At 37.2% G+C, this 23,357-nt stretch overlaps 1 protein-coding gene across 7 annotated transcripts in view; it reads right to left on the bottom strand.

The window, feature by feature from the left end:
- The window catches only part of cadm2a (cell adhesion molecule 2a), a 604,121-nt gene that overhangs the window by 313,509 nt on the left and 267,255 nt on the right, over positions 1-23,357 (bottom strand). For 5 of the 7 annotated variants that reach the window (XM_067434027.1, XM_067434028.1, XM_067434029.1 and 2 more), the window contains exon 2: positions 1,918-1,935. In XM_067434027.1, coding sequence (XP_067290128.1) covers positions 1,918-1,935 — 18 coding nt within the window. Of the gene's footprint in view, positions 1-1,917; positions 1,936-3,829; positions 3,971-23,357 lie in introns of those variants that run through there. The other 2 variants (XM_067434030.1, XM_067434031.1) reach the window with 2 other exon arrangements.

Genomic DNA, 23,357 nt, shown 5'->3' with positions numbered 1-23,357 from the left:
ATCCTGCATGCATGTTTGTGTTTGTGAATCGTGCTGGCCCGCAGTTTATTTACCTCACACAAACTGAATTGCGTGTGACGGTCACGTGTTTCTCTCTTATAAGAGGACATTAACGCATGTCCGTCATCTCCAGAGCCACTTCATCAGCATTTTACAGTTTCATTTAAGAAAAACTACCATCATGTCATAAACACACAAACACTCAAAAGGTATACAAAAAAAAAAAAAAAACATCAGGACCCAATTGAAAATGTTCTAGTGACTGATCACATCTAAATTTTTCAGTTGGCCAAAATAAATTTCAGTTAATTAAATTGTATACATTCACAGAAATTCAATTTGGCCATCTGAAAAATTTAGATGTGATCAGCCACTAAAACATTTTCAATTGGAGATTATTTTTTTTTACAGTGGACAAATACAATACTGTTGTACAGTAGAATTTAAAAATGTCTCAATAATAAATTATTAAATAATTTGTAAGTAATATTAAAAAATGTATTCCATGTTTTACCGTATATAGCTCAGTTGTGCAGCTTTGTTTGAAAAAAAAAAAATCTTTTATGTCTTCATTTGTTTACCAGAAAATACACAGAATTTGTGGGAAATATTTTCATAGAATTTTTTTTTTTTTTTTTTTTTAAAGAATAATAATATGGTTGTTTTTATGAATCCAATTCATTAAGTAACTGGCAGCCTACTATTTACTGGTAAATATTACAGTGAACAAACAGACGAGGGCAGACCAAGGCAGATCTGACATAATGTCATCAATACTTGTATAAAAGACTTGCAATTTCTTTACAGTTATTGATCCCTAAAGTAATGAAAAAGGTACTGTTGGGTATTCCGAAATGTGAACGGTACCCAACCCTAGCTGACAGTCAGCTGATGCAAGTTTGACTAACGTGACCAGCCAGAACTAATAATTGTGAGATATTAGTCTCAATTACCTTTTTTATCTTTATTTCTGTAGTGGAAACAAGCTTCCATAAAACGCAGCCTAAGAAACTATATATATATATAAAATAAAAAACACACATTCGTATACTTAATCATACACATATCCTAAACATCGGTTTGATTCACATATATTTACACAGAAAAAGAGATTTGTGCATGTTTTACAATAGAATTTCTGAGATCCTAATGATTCATCTTCAGCAACCAATGCAAGTCCTGCTCTATAGATCACACTCAGCTCTGGAGAAACCTTCATACACATTTGATCCATTCTAGATGCCATGAGCACAAGAGCAGCTTAATTGTCAACAAAATAAAACCCCCCAAAAAACATGTCAATTGGAAAATGTTAGAAATATACATGATCAAAGGTTAACACTTTTTCTTAGCAAGAAAGAAAGAAAGAACTGAAGTCGAGAGCAATCATTTGTACCAAATGTGACCACTGAGAAAATCCTATCTTCCAAACCACTGGCACCAACTCATTTCCTCATCCACCAAGTCACATTCTTCACCAAACACATGCTTCAATTCATCACTCAAAGCGCATTCGTTTAAATACAAAAAAAATATTAATAATCTCACACATACATTAATCTCCCTAACAATGAGATTCAAACCCTGGAAATAATCGCATTCCGAGCAGGCTCATTAGCTGATTCTCTGATACGTCTAAACGGAACGCCGGATGATCCGTTCACGTCTCATCTCGAGGCTGTGTCGGCTGTCACACACTCATCGCTGAAGCAGTCCAATTACCCCAACAACAAACACATCGCTCACATCGCCAACTTCCTCTAATTTGAGGTATTGCCAGATTAGCGCTTGACTTCTTGTCTTCCTTAAGTGGCATTCGTATAACAGTTTAAAACCAGTATAGACATACAACAGCCTCAGCAGATGAAGACTGGTGATGTTTCAGCAGGATAAAGGAGGATTTAAAATTGTGCTTACCTGAAACGGCGAGAATATCTGATCAGCCAAACAGCACATGAGGAAAAAAAGAGAGAGAGAGAGATGGTGATTAGACCTGTGGTAATCAATCTTAAATGATTATCACCATTAGATTTAATCACCGTTAAATCTAATTAACTAGCCATTAAGGACTTCTTCAGGTGGTCAGCATTCCTGAGATGAAAACTGTCACACAACTGCGATGACATTACAAAAGTACATCAATTATTCTTTGACAAGAACTACTTCATTCAACATATAGGAAAATGAAGACGGCTGTTAATTATTCATGGTGGAATGAATACCTAATTAAATTAAACATTATTTCCTCTGGTGCACTCTTATTTATTTCTTTAAAAACTGGATTCTGCAGGTTGGGATATATTAAATTGAAGCTCGTCATTTTTACTGCAAGAGATCTGCTGGCTAAGTTTAGATGTTAAGACGAATAACCAGGGAAATATGCATGGTGACCCCTTGAGATTATGCAGATTGCAAATTGAATTGAATTTGCTCATTAACAGGTGAAGTCAGTGTGTGTCTGTTTGGGTTAGGGTTAGTTTATGCTAATTATAATTAGCTGTATTTCAATTTTGACACCAGCTATAAAGACTCATCAGAGGTAGAAAAGGGGAGTCACAGGAAGACCGGGGATATGTTTCCAGTGCAAACCTTTATAAAGTTTATAAGTTTATTTTAAATAATTTGATTTATTATATATTTAACTATAAATGTTTTTGAAACTTTGATAAATATATTACACAAAATAGTATGCATATACTATTTATAGCATATTTTTAGCGCAGACGGACGGACATACTCTATATTGCTAAAATACAACTATATCCAAATCATCGAATGCAAGTGTTCCAATCACTTCCATAGCCAATGGTGTATAAAATCAAGAACCTAGGCGTGTAGACGCTTCTACAATCATTTCATGAAAAAATGTCTCACTCTCAAGAGCTCAGTGAATTTAAGCATAGTACCGTGATAGGTTGCCACCTGTGCAATCAATTCAAGCAGTCAATTCGTGAAATTTTGTATAAATGTCCCATGGTCAACTGTTAGTGGTATTATAACAAATTGGAAACAATTGGGAACAACAGCAACTCAACCATGAAGTGGTAGGCCCTTTAAAATCATAGAGCGGGGCTATCTCATTCTAAAGGCGCACAGTGTTTCTTTCTGCAATCAACTTTCACCAACAGCTAAATACATCTAAGCCGTAAATCAAGGGCAATGCAAAGCGTTGGATGCAGTGGTGTAAAGCATGGCGCCACTGGAATCTAGAGCAGTGGATCCGATAGATGAGTCTGGGTTTGGTGGTTGCATGGAGAACGGAATTTGCCTGACTGCATTGTGTAACGTGTAAAGTTTGGTGGAGGGGGGTTTATATAGTGGGTTTGTTTTTCAGGGATTGGGATGACCCCTTAGTTCCAATGAAAGGAACACGTAATGCTTCAGCATGCCAAGACATTTTGGACAATTTCATGCTTCTAACTTTGTGGGAACAGTTTGGGGACGGCCCCTTTCTGTTCCAACATGACTGCACATGAGTGCACAAAACAAGGTCAATAAAGACATGGATAAGCGAGTTGGGTGTGGAGGAACTTGACTGACTTCAAAGCCATAGAACACATTTGGGATGAATAACAGCGGACACTGCGAGCCAGGCCTTCTTGTCCAACATCACCATGGCACATCGCCAATTTCTTTTAAAAATATTCATGACACCACACAACAACTCACAAAATAAAAGCTAAGCATGCCACATATCTTTGGAAAGCTGAGATTCCTGTGATTCGAATGATTTAAACTCTTTCAATGCAATAAACACAGCAGGTACAATCAGTGTCTTTGTCAGAGCACCAACAAAAGAAAAAATGCCAACAAAACTGAATGAACTCACCTATGAAGACCCCTGTTAGATCACTGATCAATCACATTCCAACAAAAATGGTGAAGTTGCACTCTAAAGAGTCCAGGCAATCCGAATTCAGTGACATATTTAGTCGATAACAAATTTATATATCCATAAACATCCACAGAATGTAGTAGTACCATTTACAAAAAGCGGACAGTGAAAACAAATCTGCTGAATACGCAATGACATACAGCTTTTTAAAATGGTTTTAAAAAAATTTTAAAATGGCTTTTTTTGCAAGTTTGCAAAACCATACATTTATTCTGACAATCTGGCTTTTTTGAATCTGGCACCAAATCACTGTGACGTCCCATTCTTCTCTTCATTCCAACCCAGAATCCTTTGCTGTCTTGTAAGTGCTGAGTAAAATCAATCTAATTTTCTGTCTGCCTCTTTCTGCACGACTGACAATCCAAGGCGAGCTACACACCCCTCTTATTAGAATGAGTAACATCAATTACACTCAAACTACTGAAGTATACACCATATTCAACACACCATCCCTCAAACTCACCTAAATGGACATTAGCATCCTCACTACACAACTAAACAGCTTAGATCTGAATGAATATGGATTGCAGAGGTTTGTGCAGAGTAAAATGACTGCTAAAGTGTAAACTATATAGGGAGCTCTTACTTGCACATTAATGACAGATTCCAAAATTCAGTATTTTTAGATATAATAATCAATACTCAAATAACATTGTATGCAAACGTTTTTTCAAAATCAAATTATGTTTTTACTCCAATTTGTTGTTGAAATATACAGTAATTATTTATACACAGTGTATGTCATTTTCATGACAGATTCATTTAAACATACATTAAACAATCAAGACATCACTAACAGGTTAAGTACGCATTATAGTGCATATATTTTGAGAGTTAATTTTTCTACTGAACCAACCAGCTGTGGACTCTGAATGCTACGTTACATTGTTTTCAAAATGTTTTATTGACGTCTTACCGCCGTTGTAACACTGATTGAGCGATTACACGACATATGATACGTTTTGGTAAGTTGTAATCTATTCTCAGCATGATTCACTTTTATTATTTGATGGAAGAGATGATCGTGTACACTTATTAACGCGCCGCCGCTGGAACTGACGTGCCTATAGCGATCTGTCACGTCACATTAAAGAGCGTCAAAACGGCATTTATCATTTGAATTTCGTGATAAAATGGAAAGAATACTTATATGTTCGTGTGGGAACTCGAATTGAAGAATGTTACGCATGTAAAACAAGCCTACTGTTAACAGTTAAAGAGGGTTCGACATTAATGCTTGTCTTGGGCAAGTGGACTTTTTTTGAAGGGACAAGTGAAAGAGAATTTGACTTGCCTGATCGGAAAACTACCCAGATTAAAATTAGCAATTCTTCCTAATTACAGCAAAACATTCTCTTGTCAACTTATTTCTTTATTTTTGAAAAGCTTAAAGTTCAGTTTATCCTGTATAGATACTCTGCACAATGGCAGTGGTGTTTAGGTCTTGACATATTTCTTCTAGAACTTGCCATATAATCACACCCTCTGAGAAAGAAAATGACCCGTCATTTCTGCGATTTTGCTGCCATTTTCAGACGATAATTCCATTTCCTGTGAACTCTCAAAGCGACTGATCACACACTGAGGAACTGCTCATAATGCTCAACAGGTGGTCTTCAGAATTACACAAGCTCACAGAGATCAGACGCAACTGATTAAAAAATGAATACTCTATTACTCAATTCTCAAGTTGGTTACAACCCCTTGTTTGGATAGTGTCCAAGTCAGCAGGTATAAAACAATACTGAATGAAAATAATAAAATGCAGCTAACCATATAATTGAGGATTCAAAGGCGATCAACCCGTTTTCTTAAATCGAGCCATATCAATATCCATTCCTTTCAACCACACGCATTCTCTCCAACAGAACATTTCCTTTCTCTTTCATCCCTGGCTCCCCATCATTCCTATTGGCAGGGACAACAGCGGATTTTGGCTGGCACCAGACATTTCATCAAGACCAGCAGTGATTCTGAGAGGGCAAGGCTAAACTGCCCATTTCCCACCATGAGCTGGCACCGCAGTCAATGCAAAAGGTCTCTAACAGGCAGAATCTGCGCCAAATGGGGTCCACTGGAGTCCAGGAACTCTGAGGGAGACGGAGTGAGGCTCAGTCCCACAGAACGCAGCACCTGCTGACCACTGCATGGAGGCGCAGCGGGGCACTGGGTGACCTTTAAGGGTGGAGATCCATCACAGCTGCAGAGTACGCAACACTGATGCATTATTTCAAAGAGAAAAGTGTGAATACTAGCCTAGAAATCTAGACACACCCTAGCGGCAGCAAATCTAACCTGCCACAAGTGTGGTCTAGCAACTCTCAATACCTTCTGGGCTGTAAAAACCAAACTCTGGTCTGGCCAATCACATCGTGTATATAGTCGGTGGGCGGGGCTTAACATGATAACGGCAGAGTTGCGCTTGCGTGCTACTAGTAAACACAGAAGCTGGAGAACGGCGGCCTTTCGAATCAGCTTTGACCATGAGTCTGGAGGACTTGGAGTTAAGCTTTTCTCTGAAAAAAGAACGGCACTAAAATCATTCTTAAAAAGGTAAGATGTGTTCGGAGTTTTGCTGACTGGATACGGCGAAAGTTTAATCTGTCAACTAGCTCTGCTTCACGTTGCTCTGGTTTGTCGTAGCGCTATCCTATCGCGTGCCGAGAGTTTTTTTTAAGACAACCATTTATCCCGCCCCTCGGATTGAGCCCTGTCAATGGTGAGTTTCCAGACCAAACATCTTGATGTGGGTCTGGCTTGTCAGGCTATGTGAATACTGGATACCGCATATCCGATTTTTAAAAGTATATCCTAGATTAAAAAATAATAATGATCATTTTACAACTATATATATTAAAATAAAAATGTAAACATTAATTTCATAATATAATACCCCCCCCCCCCCAAAAAAAGTTAATTAATTAATATAAATAGTATTATAAAATAACAATATTTTAAACCTATTCATTCCTTAAAACTGAACTGTCTCCTCAAACCACTTAACTTGAATATTAATTGTATTCAATATTGATAATTCAGTATTTAATATTGATTGTCCAGTGGTGAAATACCCTTTTAAGCCTTTCATGTTCTATATTAGTTTTAATAGTTTTCTACTGCATTAAAACTAATATAGAAAACTAATGCATTAGGCACTTTAAACCAGTCGGCTATGGATATCAGAGTCAAACACCACATTGCTTTAGCAGGAAATACTGCTTGGTAAAATGGTGTTGACTTGTACTGCTCCAGGGTGCACAAATTCAAAGAGTGAACGTTTAGTGGGAGTGAGTTACTTTCATTTTCCAGGGAAGGATCTTCTATCTAGCACATATAGGCTGTGGCTAAAGGCTGCAAAGAATTGTAAATGCGGAGAGAACGCAGCAACGGAAAATCTGAAAAACCTCTGTTTGCGGTCAACATTTCTGACTGGATGACCATGAACACGTTTTATAAGATGCTGTAAAATATCAAAGCAGATTATCTGTTGTTTCTCTTGGAACGCTCAATGTGACGCCTCACTGATGAAACAGTGCATGATATTGTAACAAACAAAGAAGATGAGACTCACTGAATGATTAAAATGTTCTTTTATTCACATGAGCACCTGTATGCCCGATGATCTTGCCTCACACAGACCAGCGAGCCTTAACCATTTGAACTTTTCCCCACAGACCCCGCCCTCACATCACTGCGCAGGCTCTTTTTTTCCCAGAAGAACAGCCTATCCCTTAAAGCCCCACCACCCAGAACACATACCACTTGAAAGAACATACATGCACCTCACTCTATAGAACATAAACAGTCTATAGACTTGCTACACTATATGATTACAAAGACAGATCTGATATTCAAGCTGACTGTATTCATTCCCGTGTAAACAGCCACGACAACCTTTCAAACACATTTTCAAGTTTTTGTTTGGGAATCAAATGAATCCCAGTTTTGAAATGATACACAAAGATGAACCACTATTTAGTCATTCAGAAATAAATAATGATTTTTGAAGCTGCAAAATTATATGGAATGTGATAATTACTTAATTGCAGGTTTATAAATGAAAACAAATTGAGATTTCCATGTCTGTGTGCTTTTTTCTTGGAACTAGGGACGTTCCAGTTGAACGATTGCGTTAAGTACACAGTTATGTAATCTCTTTAAATGACCCTGCACAACAATAATTAAGCAGCAATGTCATCATTCGCATTTCCCAAAGCTAAGGACACAGCAGCACAGGATACAACCACACACTTCCGAAATGAGTCATTATTATAGCACTAATTAAGTTTACATACAATCACAAGATAACTGGAACTATCATTTCCACTCCATTTCACAGGTTTAATGATCAAGCTTTACAAGAAGTGAAATTTGTCCTATAAAATCAAAACAAAAAACAAAATCCAGATGTTTAAAGGTGCCCTAGAATGAGTTGAAACAATACTTTAAAATGTTTTCTGATATCTACATAAAGGGTGTGACTTATTTAAGGGTTAAAATTATCCAGGTACGGTTTTACAGGTCCATTTACAACCCTAGAAATTGTCCCTGGGATGTAATGCTCTTTTTTTGCCTTATTTGGAAGGGTCATGAATATTAATTTGGCTCTGATTGGCTGTTTCACTACGTGGCTCAGTTCAGTGACAGAAACACATCTACTGTATACTGTCAATTAATGTATCAAACCTTATGTTTCTGACAAAGATAAAGATTTTGAGGAACAACCAATTGTTTTGAGATTGGAAATTGATGCTTTTGAATGGTAAGTTTAATCTTTATTTTCAGTAAGACCTGCAAAACGTAACGTCAGTAATATAACTTCGGCCTATGTGAACTAGCATAACATTAACTTTACACGTTAACTCATTTCATCAGCAGTCACAACTTTGTTTTTAGTCACTGTAATGTCACCTTTTGATTTTACAATGATAGCTTCTTCACTTTGAATCACAAACTCTAAACAGCGAGCTGGGTAACGTTAACGCACAAATATGTTGTTTGTAAGTAATGTTACAGTAGCCTACAGGTTTTTAAAAAAAACAAATAGACAATACCATGTCAAATTACATGTTTCAACTTAAGAGGAGAGATGACATTAGCCAGAAGGATCGACTGAGCGATCTGGAAGCAACTAAAATAGCATAGTTAGGAGGGTTGGGCATTGAGAACCAGTTCTAACTTGGAACCGTTTAAAAAATAACAATTCCATTGGAATTGTTTAAAAAATTTGTTTTCGGTTCCGATCATCGGTTCCAAACTCGCAAGTTTTGGTTTCCATGGCCACCTGATTTCCGGTGCTTTTGATTTCCATATTCTCATTCAGCCCGGTTAACCTTCTGAACACGACGGACGCTCGTTCTGCTGGACTTTTCCTTACGACAGCGTGTTAGTGTTAGTGTGTGTGATCGGTCTGAATTTCGCGCGGGATTGCACATAATTCTAGGAATGCCCGCAGATTTCGCGTTCACATCTGAAGTGCGCACACACACCGTAATAAAGCCCCCTCTGACATACAAGTACTAATATTTGCTTCTTTTTCCAGCTTATTATTGGTCAAATACACTCAAACAAATTCTCAGTACACATTTTGAAAAGTATTAATGTAAACACAGTCGTAAACGATTCAGGAAGAAATGAAGAATGAGTAACAGGAACAGTGTTCGGGATCCATTTGTGCGGCAGTTCTTAAAGGGACAGCAGTTATTCAAAGTCAAACTACAAAAAGACAAAAATACATTGAATTAGCAAATATTTGTGAGATAATTTTAATAGTAATTGATCAATGCTTATATATGAGAAAAAGCTTAAAAGCTTTATCATATATAGTGATCTCTTCAGAAGAAATTTTTGATTGCCCAGACTTTCAAAAGACAGACAAAAACATAATTATATAAAAAATATCTAATAAACAGTATATGCAGCATTCCTCCCGAAACAAAAAAAACAAGTATCCAGTTGTTTGAGGATGCTCAGAAACAGCACAAAAGACAAAAGCTATCCAAGACCAAAACTAAACAAAACAAAAGAAACCAGATGTTTAAAGACATAAATAAATATAAATGAAAAAGTTATATTATTTCACTACAGCTTAAGAGGGATGTTTGCATCCTGGTCACAAACAGTGACATGTTCTTAATAGAGTGTGTAGTATCCCCGCACTTCCAGAATCTGATAAATACACCTTCCGGAGTCATTACAAACCTTAATGGGCCAAACTATATTTATGATGAGCCCGCATCCCACATACTGATAACAAGTCCCACATAAAAATAATCCATCAAAATGTCTAAGTTGCCAACCATAAACAAAACAATTGTTAACGTCAAGGCACCAGACTGATGTTCTCTTCTTATCACGGCAAAAAAAAAAATATTTTGCTAAAGCCGAAGAGTTGAGCCGCATAATTGATTTGCTTCTTTCTGCCATCTTTCCATTTGCAACAGAAACATAATGGGTTTTGTGAACAACATTGCAAATGGGGAATTACATAAAAGTTACTGAACGACAAACAAACGGACTACAGAGCAGACAAAATCTCTTTATTTATCAAAAGATTAGAAGGACTGAAAAAACAGATGGAATCCAGATTTATGTTCTGTTTTCTATCTAAACCGCACTAAATACAAACACACTTTGATTTCAGTGGCTTTAATGGCTTGTGGGGAAACAGGTCTTGCGTGTTCAAACATGCTCTGTTTAATTGTATTGACTTAGACGCTACTTTTCCATTAAAGGCATCTCATCTCTGTATTCTATTAGTGCTGCACGGTTGGGCTGGGTCGGGTGGAGGATATTACTTTTCGGGATGCACTGAGCAAGACAAGCCACATTAGTAGCAATCAAAACAACATTTCCTTGAGATGTGTGGAGACATGCTTCAGACTCTGTGGATTAATCCACAGCACTTACATAAGATCAAAAGTGTTCAACTAAACAAACAGAGACCCGGGATGATCTTCAACTAACTAATCACACTACTGGCTGATGTCTAGAGACCAGAGAACAGGACTGGAGAAACTCAAGTGTTTGTTGTTCTGGATGATGGTTTTACATGACTGGGCCTGTTCATTTAAGCTTCAGAAACACTTTAAACTGTCAGTTTAGATCAGACCAGATTCACTAGTGCTCCTGCAGCGAAAGCTCATGCTGAGGCTCTATACAGTGGGGTCCAAAAATCTGAAATATTATAGATTTTTTTTAAATATTGTTTAAATTTATTTTTTAAATTCTTAATATTTAATGCTATTTTGAACTGATTCATTGTTCACTCAAAAATATTGTGAAAGACAGAAAGAAAGACAGAAAGACAGAAAGACAGAAAGACAGAAAGACAGAAAGACAGAAAGAAAGAAAGAAAGAAAGAAAGAAAGAAAGAAAGAAAGAAAGAAAGACAGTTTTCACTAGCTGTCTCATAATTCTAGACCTAACTGTATAGTATATTGATTAAAATAACTACCATTCAAATGTTTGGGTGTGTAAAACATTAAGCATTGCAACTGTTTTTATCAACACTGATAATAGTAATAACTGTGCCGTGAGCAGAAAATCATCATATTAGAATGATTTCTGAAGGATCACGTGACGCTGAAGATGGGAGTAATTATGCAGAAATGTTATTTTTATTATTACATTTTAAATTTTAAAATTATATTTTTATTTAAATTTGTAATATATTTTTTTTTTTTACTGTTTTTTATTTTATTTTATTTTTATTATTATTAAACAAAAATGCAGCTTTGGTGAGCATCTGAGACTTCTTTCAAAAAAACATCTTACCAACTCTAAAATTTTGAACAACAGTGTAAATTTTATAACTACATCAAGTTAGCTCAAAGAAAGAAAAAAAATGCAATCCAGGGGGAGTTTTACAGAAACTTTCTATCTTAGACCTTAAAGGCGTCATAAACTTTTTTTTTTTTTGTACTGTTGCAATACTGTTGTACTGTTACAATTTATGACGTGTGTTTTTTACATTCAAAAACATCACAATAAATAAGTAATAGGCTATTTTCTTTTGTAGGTATTCTCTCCTAAACGCTCGGTTTTAATGGCCGTGCCGCACTATAGATTTAGAAGTAAACGCCCACGGCTAGGTTTTGATAAGATTTGGATATTTAATGAGCTTCGGCTCCCCTGTCAGTTCACATGAGGGAGGGGTTGTTTTGAAAGAGCCAACAGGAATGATTCTCTCACAGGGCTCCTATGTACCGAATCGCTATGAACCAACAAATAAAGGATTCTCCAGCCTGTGACAGCGTGCATAGTATGTTCTATTAGACACGTAATCAATATTATCTATAACAATGCAATACTCACATAAAATTAAAATAAAAAAAAAACTTACATTTTACTTACATAAGTTAATTGCACCATTCATATTGGGTACAATATAGAAGGCACAGCATTGTGTTTAAATCTCAATATCTGCAAATCCAGTATAAACTTATGTTTTATTTACAAATGATTCCGCTGTGAGATCAAGCAAACAAACTTCCACTCATTCCTAATATTTGAATCCGAAGGAAGCTTATGTAGGGATCGTTCTTCCACAACAGTCACAGCGCAATATCTTGCTATATTCTTCGGCTTGTTTATTGCTCATGATCTGTTTAGCTCCACGAGTCGGTGGGCGGGGCTACAGAAAAAGGAGTACATATTTGGTTGCTAGGCAACGTGGGGGAGAGGACGCTGGTGTTGTCTGTTCGCCGCTTCTCCACCCAGAAATCACGTTCTTTGTTCTTTTGACAAAGAGAATCACGATGTGATTGGCCTGACCAGAGTTTGGTTTTTACAGCTCAGAAGTATATTGAGAGTTACAAGACTACACTGCAAATATCGAACGTCCAGCGACAAAGCAACTTTATGCAAGTAGGCTAATGCTCCGTGACGGCTCGTTGGCCTCTGTAATATTGGTCGCAATTTGTCAACTAACTGCAAAATCATGTGTCTTGGGAGTCTGTAATTATTGACAAGCATTTCATCAAAGCGCAGCAGATCCTCTGGGTCCTCCAAAAGGAACTGCCACCATCAAAACATCGCTGCTTTTCATCTTATATAATTAGTACATGTAACGGTCTTAAAAAAGCATTTTTGCACTGTGATTTTTACCGCTGCATTTCAAAAAGGTTTGATGTTAGGACACCAGGGGTTGTCACTTTTTTTTGTCACAAGACACTTTTAGGATTTTTTGTTGAGTTGGGATGCTTCTGTAATACCCGTTTCCTATCCATAGTTAAGATAAGATTATGCATTTAAGAAATGTCATTCTGTAATAGCCTTTTTCCTAAATGTGGTCCTAACTGAAATTGCCATGGTTACCAAACAGATAAGATAGAATTCTAAAGTTAAGATCTTTCTGTAATACGCCCCCAGAACCTCATTTTCCTCCACAACCGTACTGGGAAACATTTTAGAATACTGTTCTGCCATTAATAAAAAAAAAACTACACTAGACCAAATTAGATACACAATATTAAAATTCTAGTAAATGCAAATTAAAAATAAACTAATTAACAGTGCACAATTGAATGAGGTCATTCACTATTAGCTAATCAATAGCTACTATTTTTTCATACCTCCCAAAGGACTACAAAGAATTAGTATATATATACAGGCTCATAATTAAAGCCTGTTCATACCAAGGACAATAACTATAAAGATAATATATTTATAAAAATAAAATAATATTTTGTAGGATTGAAAAAAATCTAAGATATTTGATATATGAAATTTAACAAAGACATTTGCTTTACTGTTTTCAACCCCCTTCTTTCTCACCAGAAGGGCCATTTGGAATTCCTAGAGACGAGATGTTGAAGGCCTATAGGCCAAAATGTGTCACACCTTTATAATGGGGGAAGATGTAATTGTCTGATTGGTCAGATTAAATGTCTCACATGTGGATTTAGTCACACAAGAAACAGATACAAGAAGATTATAATGGTTGCTCTGTCTCTTGATTCTCTGGCTCTCACTCTCTTCTCAGGGCCTGCTCTTCTCTTCTTTGCTCTCTGTCTCTTTCTCTCTACACTTCCCCTCTCTCTCTTTTCATCCCTCAGGTAACATTCTATTCATGCTGAGTATGATTAAAGGGTTACTTTAGAGATTAGCATATCGCTTTGTATCACTATTAGAACTATTAGAGCAATTTGCGTCATCGGAGGAATTTTTGGCCAGAGGCTAAAGACTACAGCCAGCAGAGGCAGCAATTTCCGCATGTTTTCAACCCGCGCATGAGGGATGGAGATCACACTCACAGCACTCAGCTCACAGCTCCAGGCATTCATGTAAACGGAGCTGTGCGGAGCAAAGTGAGTTTTTCAACTTCCCAAATGAATTCCTATGAAAGTTACGCTTCCAAATGCATGAACTGAAAACGCGCCAGACTGAACGCGCGCTGTGAACAACTGCCGCAAGCGTGGACGTGTTTATCTCAGGTCTCATCACGAGCTCATTCAGCTCATTGATCTGAATGTAATCTGACTCCTGCTCCGTTTGTGCTGACACTTCCTCAGCGGCTAAATCACATTATATTGAACAGACACGTTCAGTTTTTAATTGCAGTGTCTGTTCTCTAACTGATCTGATTTTATGAAAATGAACGCGGTCGCTGTGGGAAAGTGAAAGTGATTCAGTAGCGTTGGCTTTAGGAGGGGCCTCGTAGGGCAGCAAAGTATTCTGGGAATTGTCATCTTTCATCACCATGAGAGAAAAATACATTTTCTGTCTTTTCTTAGTCTACAAAGCACCAAATTGAAAAATAATTTCACATTTCTACTACATGAATGACCCAGTTTAAATACAGATTCATATTCCCAGCACTGAAGTACCCCTTTAATAGTACGAGTTGTCGTCATCTCATACATCTATTTTTTAACCATTTTAAGTGTAACCATAACCAGATTTTGTCATTAAATTCTTTTAATTAAAAATGATGTGCTAGCTAGTTTTGATTCGGTATTGACTTGCAATACAATATAATCACGTTACAGCAATGCTCTCCCACATATTTTGCTATTGTAACTGCGCTTATTGCCATCGTTCTTATAAGGTGAAGTGGGTGATAATAGACAAGAAATGTACAGTTTTCTACAATCTTGCTGATAACATTTCTTTAGCGGTTCAGCAACCCTGCAGCCTGAACCACTGTAGGCGATCCACCCTTACAATAGTTATCGCCCTTGATGTAAACAGGTCTTTAATGTGTATAAATGTATTATTCATTCTAAAGTAAAGATTATGGTAACCCACAAGCAATGACTTAAACGGATAGTTCGCCCAAAAATGAAAATTACCCCATGATTTCCTCACCCTCAAGCCATTTCTAGGTGCATTTGACATTCTTCTTTCAGACTAATACAGTCAGAGTTAAATATATATATATATATATATATATATATATATATATATATATATATATATATATATATATATATATATATATATATATATATATAAAATATCCTGGCTAATCCAAGCTTTATAACTGCAGTGAATGGAGGATGAGATGGATGAGGATGAGGGTGAAGCCCAAAAAACTGCATCCATCCATAACAAAATATATAACACTGGCCTGGTGGTTTTAGGATATTTTACAGCAAAAACTTTTCCTACAAAGTGCATCTTTCTGGCCTTCTTAAGTTAAGCAATGCGTTTGTGTAAGAAAAATATCCATATTGAAAATGTTATCTTAAGTGTTATCTTCCCACATCCCGATCATTACTAGAAAGCTACCCTGATCTTTACTTTAGAATTAAACATGATTAAACATTGCATTACTCTCATTAATTCTGAAAATGTAGTAGTTCTTGGGAGGTATGAAAATAACTAGTAGTTATTGATTAGCTAATAGTGAACTACCACATTTAACTGAAAACTATTACTTACCAATTCCTTAATCAGTTTCTTGTTAGTTAATAGTAGAATGTTAATATTGTGTTGCTTTTTTCATCATGAGCAGTTATTCATAATTGACTGAAAAGTATTTTAAAGTGTTTGCTTAAAAAAAGTCCATACAAATTGAAAAATAAACATTAGAAAACATTTATAGAATTCATATTTTAATATTAATAATGCATACACCTGTGTATGTGTGCTTATGTGCAAGCATACGGAATGTTCCCAGCACACAGGCCGTGAGGACGGGCCAGGGGAACAGACGGACAGGGTAGAGGAGACCTATTTGCTGGGGACGCTGCCAGGTTCACCCACCGCTGGGACACATGGAGCATTTACTCTGACGGGGCTCCATCCTTTAATACCACCATGTACTTTTTCCATGTGCTGGGGGTTTGCATATGTCAAAAAGGAATTAATGTGGTCGGTTGGGCCGTACGACACCTGCACCAATTTACCAGTGTTGGCAGGTAAAACTGATCTCGGCTGGGGCTAGCTGTATACGAGCCCTATCTGTGACTTTCTGCGACCACGTTAATGTCCTCATAATGCTCCTGTGCTGAATAATTATACTGACACTATAAGACAAAGCCACAGACCAGAGAAATATAAACTTTGGAATTGCCAAATCTAAATGAGTTTATGAAATACCAAATGCCAGAATGGCTTTGGTTTTCTCTGTCCTTTCAGAAAAGGCCCTCAGCTCCATCATTTTCTCAAACGGTTATTTCTCTCCCTCTCTGTCTCTTTTTTTTTTCTGTGGTCTGCCCTTGAGGGAAGGAAATTAGCCACAATGATTTACTCCTGTCATGTCTCCAGGGCTATTCTGCTTCTAATGGACTCATTTACCTTGCTTTAATCACAAATTCACAGCTTGGTCTCCTCAGTCCCTCGACGCACTCAACTTCCATTGCTTTGATATTCTCCAGCCTGAAAATAGTGGGATTCTCCCACCAAGAGCTGGAGCCATCTACATGAGCTTTTAGAAACATTCTCAATTAAATTGAAGAGGATATTGGATAAGTTATAAATTAGCCCATCTTGTTTGCCTTTTACTTGTTCAAAGTCAATATTAATAAGCTCAAATAATTAGCTTTTTTTCTGGCTGTACACAACCATTCAAATGCTTGGGTTGCATATTTTCTTACAATTTAAGATATCTGTATTTTATTTTAATACATTTTAAAATTAAATGTCTTCCAATGATGGCAAAGCTGAATTTTCAGCAGCATTACTCCAGACTTCGGCATCAAAATACACCTGAAATACACTGATAAAAGTAAAACATTCCCATTTCACATTATAGCACTTTTCCATGTCCACAGGTGTATAAAATCAAGCACCTAGGCATGCAGATGCTTCTACAAACATTTGTGAAAGAATGGGTCGCTCTCTGGAGCTCAGTGAAAACAAGCATGGTACTATGATAGGTTGCCAACAGTGCAATAAGTCCATTCATGAAATTTCCTTACTACTAAATATTCCATGGTCATCTGTTAGTGGTATTATAACAAAGTGGAAGCAATTAGGAAAAACAGCAACTCAGCCACGAAGTGGTAGGGCACGTAAAAATCACAGAGCGGTGTCAGTGCATGCTAAAATGCGGTGTGCAGAAGTTGCCAACATTCTGCAGAGACAATAGCACCGATCTCCAAATTTTTGTGGCCTTCAGATTAGCTCAAGAACAGTGCGCAGAGAGCTTCATGGAATAGGTTTCTATGGCCAAGCCCGAGCAGCTGCATCCAATACTTACATCTCCAAGTGCAATGCAAAGTGCTGGATGCATTGGTGTAAAGGACATCGAAACTGCACTCTAGAGCAGTGGAGACGTGTTCTCTGGAGTGGCAAATCACTTCTCTGTCTGGCAATACGAAGGACGCGTCTGTTGCCGGTTGCCAGGAGATCAGTTCTTGCCTGACTGCAGTGTGTCAAGTGTAAAGTTTGGTGGAGGGGGGTTATGGTGTGGGGTTGTTATTCAGGGGTTGGGGTTGGTCCCTTAGTTCCAGTAAAAGGAACTCTTAAAGGGGTACTTCAGCACTGGAAAGACAAATCTGTATTTAAACTGGGCCATTAATGTAGTAGAAATAGCTTTCTAGACTGTATTTTTGTCTAGAAAATGTAAATGTATCTAGACTGTAAATGTATTTTTGTCTCATGGTGATGAAAGACAACAATTCCAAGAAAACTTTGCTACCCTACGAGGCCATTCCAAAGGCACCACTACTAGATTACTGGATAATTTGCCCACTGTGTTAATTATCACAAAATCAGTTCAGTTAAAGAACAGACACTACAATTAAAAACTGAATATGTCTGTTCAATATAATGAGTGAGTCGTCGAGCGAGTGTCACAGCACAAATGCTGCAAGAGTCAGATTACATTCACCGTCATGAATGAGCTCTCGTGATGAGAGCTGAGGTAAACGTGCTCGCGAGTCGCAGCATACAATCACAGCATGTGTTCAGTCTGGTGCGTTTTTATTTCATGCCTTTGGAAGCTTAACTTTCATAGGAATTAATTACATAAGTTTAAACACTTTGCTCCACATAGCTCCGTTTACATGAATGCCTGAGGCTGCGAGCTGAGCTGTGTGTGAGATCCCACCGCCAATGCTTGAGTTGAAAACATGTGGAAATAGCTCCCTCTGCTGGCTTTAGTCTTTAGCATATGGCAAAAAAAATCCTCTGATGATGCAAAAATCGTCATCGGAGGAATTTTTCTAGAAATAAAATGCATAAATCTCTTGTCTCACAGGGGATATGGGGGGGGGGGGCACAATAAATTGAATATACTCCAGGGTTTATACTGATACAAAGCCATATGCTAAGCGCTGAAGTAAGCCTTTAATGCTTCAGCATACCAAGAAATTTTGGACAATTTCATGCTCCCAACTTTGAGAGAACAGTTTGGGGTTAGCTCCTTCCTGTTCCAATATGACTGCGCACCAGTGCACAAAGTTAGGTCGTTATGAATATACACCATCAATTTTTTTCTTCCAAACAGTGTACTTGCATCTCGTTCGTGCACGTCTCATCATATCAGTACCTAGAGAACAGTTGCTCCAGCTAATTTGACGCTATGTGAGTGGCATAGGATAGTTAGCACAAAAAAAAAAACGAGCTAAAAAGTTGGAGATGGCGTATTTATTAATTATCAGGTGAGCAAGATATTTTATTGAACAGATAAACTGTCATATGTAGCTCTGTAACAGAGTTGATTGTAAAACATTAACTATTCTGAAGGGTCATTTTATTATGGGTTGCTGTAGTGCTATCCTAGAATTTATTTTCAAGAAAGTACCATGTCTTTTCTATTAATGGGTAAAGCTACAGTAAAGTTTTCATCTAAACTGGTTATATCTTAAACGTAGTGAATGTTTTATGAGCAGTAGGATAACCATATTCATCTTCACAGGCATGTAAAGCCAGAGCAAAACCAAAACAGAGTAGGCTACTTCCAGAAATTGCATGCAGTTTTGTTTTTTTAACCGCTAAAGGGCTACTTGCTAAGGGTCCTGTTGTGCTACAAAATACTTTGAAAAATATTGTATTCAGCTTTAATATAAGCTCATAAAACTGCAAGCATAATAATGATAACAGAATTAGCAAAATTATGTTTACTAGTTTTAGATGGAGTATAGTACTGCACAAGGCACTGAACATCTTTTTCTGATCAAGGCTACTTCTCCTGATGCCTGACTTATTAGGCACTCACATTTCAGCTTAGGAAGCAGAAGTACAAGGATCCCGTCGCAGGCTGCAAGATGAGCGATGTTGATGGTGCCTAATTCTAATAAAGCTACACAGACTGGAGGAATCAACAGCGGGATTTAATGTAGCAAAAAGCTCAATGAACTTCACTGCTGAATAACAGCTGGCTTTGACCTTTTTATGAAGTGGTAGGCTAGGATGCAAAGGACAAATCTTTGTTTGTGTCTCCTCACAACAGTCCTTTTGGTAGTCGACAGCATTCACATGTTAGACATCAACATGATGAATGAAAAGAGGTATGAAGGGATTTTCTGAAGGATCCCAGTTAAGCAGGGGATCACTGCTAAACCAAAACAGCATGTCAGCGCAGGGCTGTATTTATATTCTTTCTGGAACCTCTGTGAAGATGTCTGGCTACATAATTCACTCCATACTGCTGGAATGGACGCCTGGATTCACCAGTAAAATATTCTTGTGGCCGATACTTGATTTTCTTTAAAATAATGCTGTGCGGTTTGCCGTTTCCTTGAAAGAAGGAAGGAAAGAAAGAAAGAATAAATGAACAAATGAAGACTGCATTAATTGTTCCATCCACTAGAGGGCTATTCAAAACAAAGGTCTAGTTTGATGACGCCAAGTTTGATCTCAGAATCTTGGGACATGTGGTCTACGCCTCACAGCCGGTGGAAAAGAATAGGACTCAGACAGATTTTCCCACAATTTACAAATAGTTGGAAACATTTGGGATATTGTAAGAACTCAACTGAACAAAATATATCACTAACCTAGTGTTTTTTTGGATATTTTACTGCAAAAATACTACATAGTGCACCTTTAATAAAATGGTGTATGCGAAATGCTGCGTGTTACTCTAATGAAGAACACGTTCAGGTACAACAGAAGCTAATGCTAATATCATGTTCCCGTCAGAAACAAGTTACTACATTTATTCATTAGAAATGTTCTTAAGAAAATGCTAGGAACATATAACACAGCATGTCACAATGAAATGTCTCATTAAATGATCTACAATCTCAGCCAATCAGCTGAGTTCAAATAATTTTACCCATATTTCACAGAATGAGTCACAAACACAGTCTGAGTCATTTTATCCATCTTTTTAAGCCAATTATAAACACTACAGTGTCTGTCATAATTCTTATGATAAAACAAACATCTCAGAGTTTGTATTTAGAACACAGCCTGCTTTTTACAGTGCCATGCTTTTGGAATTACATCAAATCACTTCTTTTATGCATTTATTTGATTAATATTCTTGTGCATTTTTTCCCTATGACTTCCCTCTGATGCAGTGAAAAACTGTTCTAGGTATATGAAAAAGCTCTTTTGTATTGCATTTAAATGAGAAAAAACGCTGCCCTTTTTGCCTTGAAAATCAAACTTGTCTATCTGCCTTCACACTGAGATAAACCAAGAGCACGCTGTGGAAAATGACTTCCCAGCATCCTCTTGCAAGCCACCTACTGATATCTCATATGTGTTTTTTTTTTTTTTTTAAGAAAAAAAGAAACACTTTGAGACGAACAACCACTCATCTTTTCCCTCCCCTTATAAATGATTGAATAAGCACTTTAAAACGCCCGACCCAAACATGTCAGGCCAGATCTGGTCACTGCGATGAACACAGAGCAGATGACAGGAGGAGCAATTGCCTTCTCTGTGCTTATAGACTACGATAACATATGAACTTGGATAGAACTACTGGAAAATTTCAGCTCTGTGTGGTTTCGGGTTGTGTTTTATATCCGTGGTGCAACTGCAGCGCCCCTAATTACAGTCTCTTGAATTCACTTGCATGTTTCCCCAGCCAGTATAATCATATACTACAGCTCTGGCTTTGGACAAAGAAACAATTGTGAGAGGAACATCCCTTGACAGAAGCAAACAAGACTTGCGGGATGCTTGTGTTGTTCAATGAGAAGAACTAATGTGAAATTGGGTCTCGATGCCGATTTTAGTCTCGGGTTTCGCTCCTCAGCCTCTGCGTTTGATAATACGGGGGAGGAACTTTGAGACCAAAAACAGAAAGCATCAGCTCTCATTTTCCGCCAAGCCAAAGTTTTACTTCTGTGGTTCTGTGGTTTACACTGGATGTAACTCGCAGGTCGTGGTAAACAAAACAGAAATGCAAACCCACAACTTGAAACAGCAGATCGACGTTTATGCAAATATACAGTTGGAGTTTTTTTTTTTTTTCAGAAATGTCAAAAAGGCTAATTACACAGCAGCATTTTTTTTTAGATACAGTATCTTTTGCCCGTTTTAGAATCTCATATAAAGTCACAATATAAGCAGCAGGGCAAGAAATATTTTCAATCTAATTTCAATGGCAGCGTTCCAGGAGAGCACTTTAAATGTTCATTAGCTTTGCATGTGTACTGAACAAGACCATTACCACCTCGATGTATTTGCCTTGTCTTAATACAGTAACTTAATGGCAAGAAAATAATAGCACTACAAGAGGGTTTTAGTATATGGCTAATTAGTTCATAAGTCATGTCTTCATGTTTCCTCAAAACAACTGCTCTCGAGTCCCATGTCTTTCTATTTTTTCTCCTTTTTATCGCTTTGACTATGTTCATGCCAACTGCATAAATTTTGGCACAAGTGTGTATTTTTATTGGAATTTTACTATTTCATCCCTATTCACCTTTAATAAATCCATTTCACACTAGTAACACAAAACAGTTACACTCAGGACCTTAAAGGGATAGTTCACCCAGCCATGATAGCTCAAGTCATTCGTTTCTTCTTCTTTCAGACGAATACATTCAGAAATATATTAAATAATGCCCTGGCTTTTCCAAGACTTTTAATGGCAATGAATGGAGGATGAGATTTTAAAGCCCAAAAAAAGCACATCGACCCATCATAAAAACATTTTTTTACAGCTCTGGGGGATTAATAAAAGAATGTCTGATGTGAATGTTTGCAAGAAAATATCCATATTTAAAACTTTATAAACTAAAATAACTAGCTTCCAACAGGCGGCCGTAAGCATCGATTTTTCTGCAAAATAGTAATCCCTGACCTGACGCATGACGTACTGCCGAATGCAGAAGCGCAGAGAATACAAAACAAAATATGAACTAGAAGTCTAAAATGAGAATTTTTAAAGAGAAATGCTGGAGGATTTGGATATATGAGACGAGGAGCTTGAGTTTTTTGCCCAGCCATATTTTTTTGAAGTGCGAGAGCACTTAAAGCTTAAGCGAGAGTAAAGCTTACGTTGGTCCTACATCACATTTGGCCCAAGTCGACTTGCGTAGGTCATCTGCCGGAAGCTAGTTATTTTAGTTTTTAAAGTTTTAAATATGGATATTTTTCTTACACAAAAACGCCGCTTCACTTTTTATTAACCCCCATGGAACTAGTGGATATCTTTTATGATGGATGGATGCACTTTTTTGAGCTTCAGAATCTCATCCTCCATTCATAGTAGTGACAGCTGCATCAATCCACCTGTCACTCAAGTGGCAACCCCCTTAATAATGCAGAACTTTAATGCTTCAAATAATTTAAACGAATAATAAAAGTAATAATAATAATAATAAAAACTTTCACCCCCCTTACAGTTGTCATGAAGGGCAAAATTAGTTGTACAGACTAAAATCACTTTTTGTACCAGGCTATAAACATATTTTTTTCTGCTGTAAAGTCGGGCATTTTAACATATACGGATATTCTTTTGGATCCTGTCTCTAGCTGCCAGTCGATGATTTTTGTCAGTTTGTCACTTCTGTGTTAGCTTTAAGAGAGAGAGACCTGAAGGTTGTCACTTGATTGAAACCCATTAAAACTGTAATTTTTAATCCCAGGGCCATTTAACTATTAA

This window comes from Pseudorasbora parva, chromosome 23 (assembly GCF_024679245.1).
Source record: "Pseudorasbora parva isolate DD20220531a chromosome 23, ASM2467924v1, whole genome shotgun sequence".
Taxonomy (NCBI): domain Eukaryota; kingdom Metazoa; phylum Chordata; class Actinopteri; order Cypriniformes; family Gobionidae; genus Pseudorasbora; species Pseudorasbora parva.
Note: the sequence above shows the minus strand (reverse complement) of the source record. Positions and strands in the feature narration are given on the sequence as shown.